General features: G+C 45.9%; 1 protein-coding gene across 1 annotated transcript; it reads left to right on the forward strand.

Moving 5' to 3' along the window:
• The first annotated feature begins 866 nt into the window (after positions 1-866).
• On the forward strand, positions 867-9,388 carry LOC138292286 (inhibin beta C chain-like). Its single transcript, XM_069230794.1, has 2 exons — positions 867-2,337; positions 6,462-9,388. Exons 1-2 carry the CDS (start codon positions 1,914-1,916, stop codon positions 7,196-7,198), a joined length of 1,161 nt encoding a protein of 386 aa, XP_069086895.1. The 5' UTR covers positions 867-1,913; the 3' UTR covers positions 7,199-9,388.
• Positions 9,389-13,102: the final 3,714 nt, after the last annotated feature.

A 13,102-nucleotide genomic window follows, 5' to 3' on the forward strand; every position in this document is an offset into this window, starting at 1 on the left:
TGCCGATCAAGCGAATGTGATATTTATATCCGGGATGGGTTCTGCTGCTGATATGAAGTATGCTCATTTTCTGTGATGCTCACTGCCGAACTAATACAGACGCTGAGCTGCGTAATATTGACTTTCGTTTACAAGTATTGTGTAGTCACCTTTTAAGGGCTGCTGTCTGCATGATGCTAGCCTCCATGCCTTTAATAAAACCAAAAAGGTCTTCCCAAAAACCCTGGAACAGCTAGCTGCATGTCTAATGACAGCTGAGCACTGGAAGGCTGGAAAGCATCAGTTGTCTGCAGTGCTTTAAATAAAAATACAGAAGTGCTGGTACTATCCACAGTACCTATTTGCTCCTCATATGTGCGGGTACCCTCATCTGCAGTGGTGAGAAAAGTGCAGGTACTTTCAGTATAAAATGAAAGAAGTGCAGGAGGTCAGTCTTGGGCAGTACCTGTCCTTTCAAAACCCGGTTTGCCTGCTGTAGGACTGCAATGGATTACAAATGAGCAGCAGGGCGCTTTGGACTCCTATCGCAGTGTCTGGCAGGGAAAAGGTGGACTTTGACCTTTGCATTCCCTGTTGGACACCTGGCTCCTGGTGTGCGCGCGCCCGCGAACACAATAAATGCAACTTCACCGTGGGAGTTTCATCATACTTTTTTTTCGTTGTCCAGACACCTGTACCTGCTTCCGCCAAGGAGGTCAGGGGGGGGGGGGGGGGGGGGGGGCGGGTTGTCCCAGTTTTACCAAGTCCCTCTCCGCCCCTCCCCCGTGCCGGAGTGAGCTTTTGGCAGGCGGGCTCACAAAGAGCGGGAATCACAGCTGCACGGAGAGGGGGAAAGGCGGATGGGTGGTTGGGGGAGGGGACAAGTGTTGGGACACGACCTAGGTGGCAGGCAGAGGAAAGGGACCGCTGGCAACGGAGTGCGCTGGGCACTATAAAGAGGGCACCTGGGTGAGTCTACAAGAGACACACACTTTGCCCTGGGCGGTTAGAGGGACTCCTTTGTACAACCGAGCCTCAGCCAGACTGGAGACACCCTACAAAGGATATTTGAAACTTGGGGCGACAGCCCAGGAGCATCCTGAATTAATTCTGTGCATTTTTATCAAGAATATTCCGAGACTAGTCTGGGGCTGGTGATACACCCGGTGCTTCCCGGTTAATTCTCCGCTCTTAAATCCGACTGCAGCCTGACACATGACAGCTCAAGTTCTCTGGCCTGTGCTTATTTAAGGGAAGCTGGTGCCCGGTGCTGGGGCTCAGCTGCAGGGGAGGTCGCGACCGGAGATCAGGGAGCCTGGGAGGAGCGGAGCGAGTTCGGCCAAAGCAGGACACTTGGACGGCCCCCGTGAGGACCCTGCGTCGTGTCTCCTGCGCGTAAGAGATCTTCATCCTACTAACAATAGGAATGAATCAGTCAACTACCAAGAAAAACTGATCCATTTATAGCGGAAAGTATTAACTGACCCATCCCGAATGAGAATTCATTCATCTGTTGCCTGCGAGAAATCCTCGTTCGATTCCCAATGAGAACATCTTTTTCCGTTGCCATGATACCCTGAACGAATTCATTGTTGAATTTCAACAGGAAACATCACTCTATTGCCCTAAGAATTAACTTTGTTCTATTCCTAGCGAGAGTATCCATCGTTCCCTTTCCCATTTAAACTCATAGTTCCATTCCTAATAAGAAGTCATTGTTCCATTCCCAGGAAGTCATTGTTCCTTTCCCAAGAAGGACTCATTTTTCTAAGAACTCATTGTGCCATTCCCAAGAACTCATTTTGCCATTCCAAAGTATAAGTTATTCTCACAGTTCCATGAATTAATTGTTGTTTGGCTCATAATAGCTTATTGTTCATCTTTAACTGATAGTTTTAACTTGATTAAAAAATATCGGTGTACATTGGTTGGCCATGGCATTCTGCTACATTTACCAAGTTAATGAAGTATGGCAGTGCAAGGGGGTGTGGCTGTGCCTGACGCTGCTGGTGACACTGTCCACTGCTCGTGGTGCCGCAACAAGAGGAGAGGAGCCAGGAAATTCAGAAGAGGTGGTAGCCATGGAGAAGGCTGGGTGCCCATCATGTGGGGTGCCCTCAACTCTGGCACCTGAGGCAGAGAGACACATCCTAACAGAGCTAGCCAAGCAGCAGATTCTAAGCAAGCTGCACTTGAAGGAGCGACCTAACATCACCCACCCGGTACCACGCATTGCTGTGGCCAACGCTTTACGGAGACTACACCCGGGCAAGCCTAACCTGGATGGGCTATTGGGCATGTCGACCGGGGATGGACGGGACGAGCAGGGCTACGAAATCATCAGCTTTGCAGAGTCAGGTGAGTGACCGCGATGGGCTACTAATTCATACAACTCTTAACTATTGTGCCCATTTACCAAACCATCCTAGATGAACTATAAAGAGTAGAACTGTAGTCACTTTCTGTAGCAGACCAGCTAGATCTTATGTACTAGATCCGATGAAGTTATGTTTGCTTTTACTTTATGTTATATAATTGTATGGTATGTTATATGAGTTATGTAAGGTGTCAGCATGCGACACAGGTGTCAGAAATATCCAGCCCCCTATTTACTGATGTTTGGTTAGAGTAAATGATACATACTCGTTCTTTCGCTTGCCCATCCAGAAATATTTCTGGTCCCTAAAGATGCGTCTTGAGACCCCTCCTTCAGACTGATTTTAAGCAGTGTATGAAAGGAGGGGTCTGAGTTCCAGGTAGGGGTGCTCGTAACTGATGTAAATATCTCTTGTGTAATTATACGTAATTGTGTGAGAAGCATAATCCAGCATTTAGTGCTATTTTCTTAGTTCAAAATGCACCTTCGCTTTCAAAATGGGCCAGAGGATGCATTTTTGGCTAAGAAAACAGCACTAAATGGTACTGGGCATGAACAGCAGTAGCCAACAGCCTCTTACTCTCTCTTAATTCGTTGTTCTGTGCTCCTGCAATGGGATTTTTTTGCCATAATTACTTAAACTTGGGTTACAGCATAATTTTGGTAATTTCACACCACAAGAGTAATATACATTATCGGCGGACAACGAGAGAGTTAAGGCCTTCTCATTCCGCTGCCAGGAGCTCAGCAATGGAACTCGTGAACGACGTCTGACGTGCACGACTGTCCCAACCCTATCGACTTTTCAGTGAAAATATACCTATAATAAGCATGACAGAATGCGAGCCACGCAAACCATGTCAGATTCGTCTAAGGGTCAGTTTAGAATGCATCATACGGAACTGAGTCTGCTGCAAAAAAAAACAAAAACTATGACATAACGTAAAGGTACTGTGGTTACTGACCCCAGATAGATGAAAATATGAAACCGAGTTGCCAAATTCTGATCCCCCAGGGCTCGGTGAAAGTTATCTTCGTGGTTACTGAAAGGCTTAGGGTAGGGTAACTTCTTAATGACACGTGAAACATCCTCACACTTCCTTACTGCCCATTACAGAACCAACACACCAGTTCTGATGCAAATGTCCCATCGAATGACAGAAAGCGGTATTGCACAAGTGGATATATGTATTGTACATTCATATAGTGCAGCTGCAATTACTGAGTTGTGGCTTCACTGCAAATGTGGCTGTTTAGGTAGTAGAAGAGATCCGAAGCCACGCTCGCAATGGCCCCGCCCCTTCTCCTGCAACCACACAGTGAAACGTATTCTTAGTTTGACAGGTGCGTTAAAGAACTTATTCGGGTAGTGCAAGCTATAGGAGTCCACTAAGTCGGTCTCTGAGCAGACCCGCGCGTAGAGATCCTAAAAGGGAAGAGTTAGCCATAAAAGTGTACCATAATCAGTCAGTAAGCTGTCTTAATGGGGCTCGGACATGAGACTTGCATGACACACAGCTTGGCAGCAGATGCTCAACCAACTGAGCTGAATTCTGGCTCATAGAACATCAACAATTTATCTCCAAACCTTATTCCCTCCATTGTGGAGTGCCACAAGGATGTTCTCTTAGCCCCGCGTTGTTCAAACGCTAGGTCTCCCCCCTTGCTCATTTGATCCGATTACTTGGTTTCTCTGTGGTACCTGACAGAAAGGACACCCAAATTATAGTATCGATTTCCAGTACAGAAAAAAGTTGCATCCGATTTCCATAATTAAATGCGTGAATTAGGATTTTGGATTAAAGAAAGCAGTCTTAAATTAAATGTAGATAAGACTGAAGTTCTCCTGTTTGGTAACAAGACATCTTTTTGGATGCCAAGGTGGCGAGCTAGTAAGTTCGATGTGCTACGTTCCCTGCCATGCAGGTAAGAATCGTGGAGTAATCTATGACAACAAGCTTACCCTTGCCGCCCAGATCATTCAGGTTACTTCTTCATGTTTCTATGTTATCTGAATTCTACAGAAAATATTTCCTTTTATTACTACTTCTATGCAGAAACAGGTTGTCCTAGCACTGATCTCCTCTCGTATTGATTATTTTAATGCATTATACTGGAATATAAATCAATAGTCACTTAATAAGCTTCAGAAAGGTATTAAAGACACAACTGATATGTCTCGTTATTAAATCATTCTGTTAAACCTCATGATTTGATAACGACACATATCAGTTTTGTCTTTATACCTTTCAGCGTACAATGTATGAACGGGTTAGGGGTTTCCCATTCCTAAGGGCAAACTGGCCAACAGACCTTACCCTATCCACCGGAGTAGCAATGCCTGGGATTCCAACGCCAGCCCCTCTCCTGACGTTTAAAAAAAAAAAAAACTAAATTGCACGTTGTCTCAGGAAACCTAGTGCTTTTAAAAGTCTCTGTGTAGTACACAAAGCCCTACACAGTACAGGCCCGGGTTATATAAAATCTCAGTGGTAATGTACCCAACCACCCCGTTCTTCGGACAGTAAAAACACCGCTGTTCCTAAGGTGGCACGCCACAGAAGGGGCAGCAGGCGCGTCTCTTTGGTGGCTGCAAAGTCTTGGAATTCTTTACAGTATGTATTAAGTCATTAACTAGTCACATCCAATCTAGGAAGGCTCTAAAAACTGTCTGTTTACAGCCTCATTTTTCATTTCTTCATGTCCCTTCTTTTTCTGTTGCGCCTCCTTCTAGCGGCTGCGGTTTTAGCGCCAAACTGCCCATGGTTTTTAGCACGCTCTATAAATTATTTAATTGCATTTAATCTCTGGTTAATGGTGAGCTGGGACAGGAGAAGGATGAAATCATTAGTAAATTGTACATTTTAGAAGCCTCAAATGTGAACCCACTGCTAGGGGACAGGGCACCAAAATACCCCTTATTCGGTGATGCCAGTTCCTCGTACCAACCGGCCTGACTGCACATTAGAGGTAAAGTTTATAAACAGAAGAAAGAACAAACCCCGCAGAACTGGGCCCTTAAAACATGGGGCAGTAAGGGCAGTAATATATCACTGCTGAACAGAGTTACGGTCTTATGAGTGGGTCTGTGGCTTTAAGTAGGGCACACTGTAGAATTAATTGCTATTAGGCTTTGGGAAGATTTTTAATGTCTCAATCTGGTGAGAGGTGCTGGGTGGAGAGTACAGAAGAGCTAGCGCTATAGTTGCACTCCTACCAGTGGCAGCTTTTCACGCTGACCACCGGTGTCAGTTTCTCATACTCCCTGAAAGCTCAAGGTTCTCACACTACTTGGCAGTGCGATCTCCTCATTCACAATGCCACCAATGAAAACGTCTCACACTTCACACCAGGCTTTCACTCGCCCCCCAGTGCCACCTTCTCATGCTGCCTGCCGGTGCCAGCTCCACATTCAAGGTATCCACCAGTGCAAGATACCTGCACCGACAACCATGGCAAGCTTCTCACACTGCTTGTCAGTGTCAGTTTGTTTGTCACACCATTGCCAGCCTCTCAACATGCCCACCACCTACAAGATCTCATACTGCCTATCAGTTGCAACTCCTGAGTCACACTGCCACCAGTGAACCCTTCTCACACTGCCCCCACCCAGCATCAGCCTCTCACCTGCCGACCAGTTCTAGCTTCTCACACTTGCTTTGCCAGCTTCCCAATCCCGTTACCCACCTGGGCAAAGTACCCATAGTGACAGACCGGGCTGGCTTCTCAACCTGCCTACCAAAGCCAGTTCCACAGTCACACTGCCATCCACGCAAGCTTATTACACTTCTTACCCTGCTCACCACTGCCAGCATTTTATGCTGCCCAAGAGAGGCTGCTCCTCAGTTGAGGTGCCCACCGTAGCCAGCTTTCCGGTTTCACTACCCACTACTCCAAACTACACATACTGTCCACGAGTGCCAGCTTTTGAAATTACCCACCAGTGGGCATTAAGTCTGATTGGTTCGGTACAATGCAGTTGAGAAGCTATACTCCTTCAGTAATTGTGGTCTCCACAAAGATAGCCATTTTGTATCTAGTATTCTATGTGATACTGCTTTAGAAATTAGAGTGTAGTAATTGTTCCCTGTTTCTCCTTTTGCAGATTTCTCAAATGCCGCCAAAACCAAAATGAACTTCCAATTCACCCGTGACCGAACACAAGACGTGCACATCCTCCATTCACACCTCTGGCTCTACTTCAAGTCTCAGCGAGGTGGCCCACTCAACCTTACTGCCCAGGTGTACCTTAGCCACTCAGGCCAAGAGCGAAGCCTAGTGTCCAAGAGACAGCTGGATGTGACATGGGGTGGCTGGCACACCTTTCCTCTTACACCCACCCTTCAGGCCTTTTTCGACCAGGAGGGAAGGACATTGCAGCTGGAGCTGGATTGCGGGGAAAGACAGTGCCCAGGGCTCAATGCCAGCGAGGCTCATCAGCCATTTCTAGTGGCCCAGGCCAGGGTGAGGGAAACAGAGCATCACATGGCAAAGCGTAGCCTTACCTGTGACAAGAACTCAAAGCTTTGCTGCCGCAAGGACTACTACGTGGACTTCAAAGACATTGGCTGGAATGACTGGATCATTAAGCCAGATGGCTACCAGATCAACTACTGCATGGGTCTCTGCCCCATGCACCTTGCAGGTGCTCCTGGTATGGCAGCCTCCTTCCACACCACCGTCCTCAACCTCATCAAAGCCAACAACATTAACACGTCCACCAACTCATGCTGCGTGCCCACCAAACACAGACCGCTATCCATGCTGTACTATGACAAGAACCACAACATTGTCAAGATGGATATCCCCAACATGATTGTGGAGGCATGTGGGTGCAGCTGAAGACGTCTACCTGCCCCTTGATGACTTAAGCCTTTTGCAGCAGAGAGAAAGAGAAGATGGTTGACCTTGCTTTATCGGCAGACAGGTCAAATGAAACAAACAGAGATTAAAATGTTTAATGCTGCCACATAAAATCTGTATTAGACTCTGAGACACTTTAAGATGTTTGTCTGCCTATGTGTCTCTTGAACTTAATGCTCTTGGCGGTAGACATTCTCTGACATGCCACTGTCGGACATGTGGACCTGTTTTTGGGGAGCCACTGCAGGGGATGCAGCTGCTCAACTGGGTTAATAAATCAGGCATACCTCTTGTCTCCTGACGGCCATTGCAAATAATCAGCAAGAATGATGTCAAACGGATGCTGGAATTGAGTGTTAGCCAAATACACCACTATGTTACTGAAGTGGCGAGAGGGGACGGAGGGTGGCAAATGAAGGCCACAGAACCCCTGAAGTAGCTAATGCCAAAGATGCCTTATATGTGGAATGGAATCTCAGGGGGTACACTGACAGCCTTGTGTCTGGGTTCAGAAGTACATTTAGGCTAGCTCAAATCCCTGTTGATCAACGCTGCTTCAGAATAGAGTTGGTACCAAAAGACTTTGAGAGGACAGTGTGATTTGAGTTCCAAAGCTAGAGTGCACTCTAGACACCCAGTGGCAGTTGCCGCCTTCCTGAACCATGTTTACTGAGCAACAAAAAAGGAAGCAAGTATTAGGAGTAAAGCTCACTGTACACGAAGCACTTTATGATAATTGATTTATAATTGAGGATGCTATATAACAAGGAATATACATGTGACCATCTTGATAGAATAGGGTATGTGCCAATGAAATTGCTTGGAGGCAAACAAGCTAAGAGTAACTGAAATCCCATGCAACTAGACAGAGTAAAGGTCAAGGAAAGGCTGGGAAACTATAGGCTATGGGCAAATGAAGATTGCTCAAGAACGAAAGCATATTGACCTGTGGATGTCACTGTAGAATGATAGACTATCTGCCATTGGAGGATCTTGTGTTAAGTTCCAGTAAGGACGATTGAGTAAGGACTAATATAGGTCCTTGGAGAATGAAAGAGTGCTAATAGCCATTGGAGTTCTCTATAGAATGACAGTTCAATGTCCAATGGAGGTCCTTGTAGTACAGAGTGAGAGTGAATTGACAAAGTTGTCAAACTGTAGACTATGGGCAAGTGAAGATTCTTGAGGAACAATATCATAATGGCCAATTGTGGTAATTATAGAATGACTCAGTAAGGACCATAAAGTAAGATCCAATGTAGGTCCATAGAGAATGAAAGAGTGCTAATGCCCATTTGATATCTTTGTAAAATGTTAGTTCAATGGCCAGATGAGATCCTTGTAAAACGACAGAGCAAGAGCAATGAAAGTTCTTAGAACATCGAATAAGACCTAAACTAGGCCCTAAGGGAATGATGGAGTGCTATTTACCAAAGAAGGTCACTGGAAGAATGAAATAGCACTATCCAAGTACTCTTCCAGGACTGTAACAGCTGTGACACAGTCACCAGGATGAATAATCTTCAATGCTAAGGAAGTGGTGAAACAAACCCAATAGGGTTACCTCCTGAACTCCTTTGCATACTGTAGGATCTCATCAAACAAGTTAACTGGCCATACCAGGAGAAGCACTAAAAGGGATCATGTTCGCTGAAAGTTACAAAGGCATACTCTTAAAAGGAATGTCATCTTAAGGCTTCCTAGAAAGGTTTGTTTTATACTTCAAGGAATGTATTAACCAGAGCTCAATTTCCAAAGACTAAGTTTTGGTAAGTGAATGGGAAAAGGTATTTTAAACATGCAATAGTTGACCTTTATATAGTTTAGATAAGCACCCTGTACGATGATATGCACTTTTTAATGGCGGCAAACTTCTTGCAGAACCAAAATAATCATGATAGATTGTGGGTCCTGGGAGGGTATGGCAGGCTGGGTAGGGAAACGAAAGGAGACTAATAATAATATTTATTGACTAAAGCAAAGCGTAGCCAATCCTGAATTTGCTCATGCATACCATGATGTATGTTAAATGACGGGTCTGAATGGCGAAACCTTATGGTCCGGATGCAGTCGCTGCACTGGAAACCCTTTTGTACTTTGTTTTAAAGGCATAAACGTCTTTGTAATGTTATTTTATATTTTATTATGTGGAGATGTGCAATAAACGAATTATTTCACAGTGAAATGGTGTAACCGAGATGTCATCTCCTTGAACCACAGGATTCTATTATGCGTTAGCGATCAGAGGTGCTGATATCCACAAGTGAGTGAAACAGGATGGAGCGGCTTGGGCACTGACAGACTGGAGAATGTGCAATAGGTTTTACCTGATATGCCCGAAGGCACAAAAGAATGAGAATGAATGTGTCTGAAGCATTTCTGCAGCACTGGGGGCCTGCCTGTTTCACCGCAGTAGGGTGAAAAGTGAGGCTGACTTGTGGCTATGAACTCCCTGGATGACCATCTGTTTGAAGAAGAGTGGTCTAACTGCTGACAAGTGAAGAAGAGGAAGAAGTGTGACAAAGACGGTGTAGAATGGGAGAGGATGTGGCGTAACGGCCAGAGCTAGCTACTTTGGATTTGGGGGGCATAGTTCTAATCTCGGTGTGGTTCAACATTCTGTTATTCTTTGGAAATCACCTTTTTCCCATTATCTCTTTATTCATTTTCATGTATAACCAACCGGGATTCTGGGTAAATCTATCTATCTATCTATCTATCTATCTATCTATCTATCTATCTATCTATCTATCTATCTATCTATCTATCCTACTGCCATAGGTATAGCTAGGACCATGTTTCCATAGAAATAGTGCTTTTTGACTTGCATATATCTTTAGCAACATTTGATGAATCTTCACGAAATGTTCCAAAGAAAGTGCACCAGTGTTTCTTGTTGCACACAGAAAGCTTTGGAAGTGATCTGTCAAGTGGGGGCTGATAAAAAGGGGGCGATAAAAAACATTTTCCATGTTAATACCCATAAGAGTTTTGAACGCGACTACAGCCCGAACCGCTGGATGGAATTACACCAAATTTGGCAGAAAGGTAGCTTTCAGTACGCAGATTGTGCTTTTTGTTATTTGGTGTAAATCCGTTCAGTAGTTGTTGAAGAATTTAGGTAAATCCAAATCTGTATATCTGTGGCTGCAACAACTTCACAAATAACAGGAAGCTCGTGCATTGATCTGCAGAGCTCTGTTTGGCTGCCAATACTTCAACCAAGAAGTGTTGGCAACAATCTTGGGACTCGGCTTCAGCTGAGTCCCACAAAAAGAGTGAAAAAAAAGACAAGGCACCAGGGTAGGGACACCCTGACCCCTTAGCTCTGGTGCTAAAAAGCACTTTGTTTAAAAAATATATTGCGACAAATGTGCACTTGTTTTAATAAAACCCCTTTTAATAAACCCTTGTTTGGGCCAGGTCCCTGGGGCTTGTAAAAAAATAAATGAGGTGGCCGCACTGAGCTCCCCTTCTGGGCTTATTTATGCCCCAGGGACTGCCACCGCCCTGGGGCTTTAAATCAATAGTATGCGGGGGTGGCGTTCCCGGTGCCCTGTACCCTGGGGACTACCACCTCCATAAGGCAAAATATCTTACTTATAGTAGGGGGGGCCTGCGGACCCACTGTGTCCCAGGGACCACCACCTCCCTGGAGCTGTATGTAATATATGTGGGGGCCGTGCAGCCCCCATACAGCCGTGGGGACCACAACCACCCCGGGGCTTAAATTCAATAGTATGCAGAGGGACCTGGGGGGCCCCCATGCCCCGGGGGTAACCACCTCCTGCAGACAAAATGCCTTACTTACATTGGGGGGGTCCTGTGGAAAACACTGTGCCCCGGGGACCACCACCTCCCCAAGACTGAATTGAAATAATGAGGAGGGTCTGTCGTGGGCCCCCGGGGACCACTACCTACCCAGGGCAAATCCAAATTTTGGAAGGAGGCAGCACGGCCCTCCTTGAGGATGCAATCATGGCCCTGGGGTCTGCCAACCCCTAGGGTCAGCTCCTGCTGTGGACTGGGGTGCCCCCACCCCAGGACATAGCTATTTACTGTGACTTGGCGGGAGCTTTGACAGCTCGCCAAGTCACAGCAAATGCTCTGGTTACAGAAGGCGGGAGCTGTTAAAAGCGCTCTGGTCTTCTGGAAGTGAAGGTTTCCTCTGTTGCTCTGCCCACAGACATGCAGGCAGGGAAATAGAGGAAATGATTGCTCCCACAGGCAGAGAGCTGCATATTTAGCAGCTCCCTGTCTGTCACAGCAGTGCCTGCTCCCGCAGGAATGGGATTGTGGGGGCATTCAGGCTCCCCCGCGAACCTCAACGATGGTGACCAGGTGCCCTATGGGGCACCCAAGTGAATTGGCCAAGCCCCAGCGGATGTGACAGGGGGCTGCACAGCCCCTCCCCCACCCCCCAAAAAATGAACATATTTAAAGCCTGTGGGATGGGGCCTCCTGGGCTGAAATCGGCCCTGGGACGGAGGTTGGGGGGGGGTGCACCCACATTAAAAAATATATATATTCCCTTAGTATCACCCTTTAACAGTGCCCCTCAAGTCTCCATAACCACTCTTTCTCACATGCATTTAATTATTTTATATCGACAATCATAGCAGTGTAGGATATCAGAGCACTTAACATCACACACAATTACACAGAGACAATCAATGATAGGTGTGTAAACTAGTGTTTCGGAAATGCTACATAGGATAGAGAACTACAAATTGTAGGAGTTACGTTATCCATACTGGTAGGCAGTATAGTTTAAGAGTGCTTGGTCTGGAGAAGCACAAACTCAATATTTTAAACGTAACGCCATAGTTAGGGGTTCTCTTTAATAATAAGAATTGATTTCTACTCAAATGAACACGTTTTGCAACATTTGGTTAATGAAAGACTGTGGAAAAAATCATAATGCTCTAATCTGTACCTTGAAGTTTGCATGCAGCTCTATGATGAGAGTTAATTGCTCAGTGTTCCATATTAGGATTTTAACTTCTAACCTGCAAGCAACAAAATGATCTCTATGACAAAAACAGTAACCCACTGACCTATTCACATTACATGCACTTTGTGATCTGCCTGGTAGATGTTCTTTGCAGCAGGCATATTAACCCTCTGTGCTATCGCTACCTTATGATATGTACTATACAAAACTCCGATCTTTCTCCAGGGAGAACATTAATCACAGAGTTATCTTGACATTTTTATTGTTGCCTGAAAAATGCTGGAGGCAAGAAACGTGGCAGCAGGTGCATTTGAAACCATAATAATCTTATAATCACGGTGCCCCCACCTGAAGTCAGCATCTGGTGCGGTAGTGTCAGTGGCACCACCCCACAGCTTGCCCTTAAAGTGTATTAAGGCTGGGCCCAGCGGGGTGAGTCCCCAGGGCTAAATTCGGCCGGGGTAGGGGTCGTATAGCCCCCCTCCCCACCATGAAACCTCAGAGACACCCTCCCACACCCAGACACCCTCTCAAACCTATTCTCACACCCAGAGAGACAGGCCCTGGGGCCATCCCGAAGGCTGTGCGCTTTATGAGGGTTGGCCGCAGGACTTGGACAAAGGCCATGACGTGCGGCCAACACCTGCTGCGTACGGCCTTTGGTCATGTACAGCACACGTTTGGGTGGTTATAAGGTGTTGCCCTGAGGCCATCACCCGCCATACAAGGCAGAAGGTTGTGCGCCAGGGTGGTTGGATTGTAATGAAAATTAATTTATGTTTAAAATAACATAGACATGTTCTGAAAATATCAAAGGTTACACAATGTTATAGTTAGGAAATTTAATTAAAAAAAGCATAGAAATTCACTTAAAAAACAAAGGTTACAGGGACATTATAGTTAGGTTCTGAATTTACTTGCACAAAACC

The sequence above is a fragment of the Pleurodeles waltl genome, chromosome 4_2 (assembly GCF_031143425.1).
Source record: "Pleurodeles waltl isolate 20211129_DDA chromosome 4_2, aPleWal1.hap1.20221129, whole genome shotgun sequence".
NCBI lineage: Eukaryota > Metazoa > Chordata > Amphibia > Caudata > Salamandridae > Pleurodeles > Pleurodeles waltl.